A 272-nucleotide genomic window follows, 5' to 3' on the forward strand; every position below is an offset into this window, starting at 1 on the left:
ACTCGGTCGTGCACGGTCATGTCCCCGACGCCGAAGAGCGCCTCGCCGGCCTGGTCGAGCACCACGCAGTAAACGGCGGTGCTCGCACCGCGCACGCGCGCCAGCCCTCCGAGTTCCTGTGGCCAAAAGGCAATAAAGCAAAGCTATATAATTCTCGCCATTTCTCTCCATAGGCCTTCTGCGTCTGCACCGTTTAATGAAACCATGTCGTGCCGGTACAGTATGATAAAACCACATACTGCTGGGGGAAACCAGCAGTATGTGGTGAAGTG

At 57.0% G+C, this 272-nt stretch overlaps 1 protein-coding gene across 1 annotated transcript in view; it reads right to left on the reverse strand.

Moving 5' to 3' along the window:
* LOC119594815 (pseudouridine kinase-like) overlaps positions 1-272 on the reverse strand; it is a 10,581-nt gene that overhangs the window by 9,940 nt on the left and 369 nt on the right. The window contains exon 2 of the mRNA XM_037943906.1: positions 3-116. Coding sequence (XP_037799834.1) covers positions 3-116 — 114 coding nt within the window. The remainder of the gene's footprint in view (positions 1-2; positions 117-272) is intronic.

This window comes from Penaeus monodon, chromosome 34 (genome assembly GCF_015228065.2).
Source record: "Penaeus monodon isolate SGIC_2016 chromosome 34, NSTDA_Pmon_1, whole genome shotgun sequence".
NCBI classification, from domain to species: domain Eukaryota; kingdom Metazoa; phylum Arthropoda; class Malacostraca; order Decapoda; family Penaeidae; genus Penaeus; species Penaeus monodon.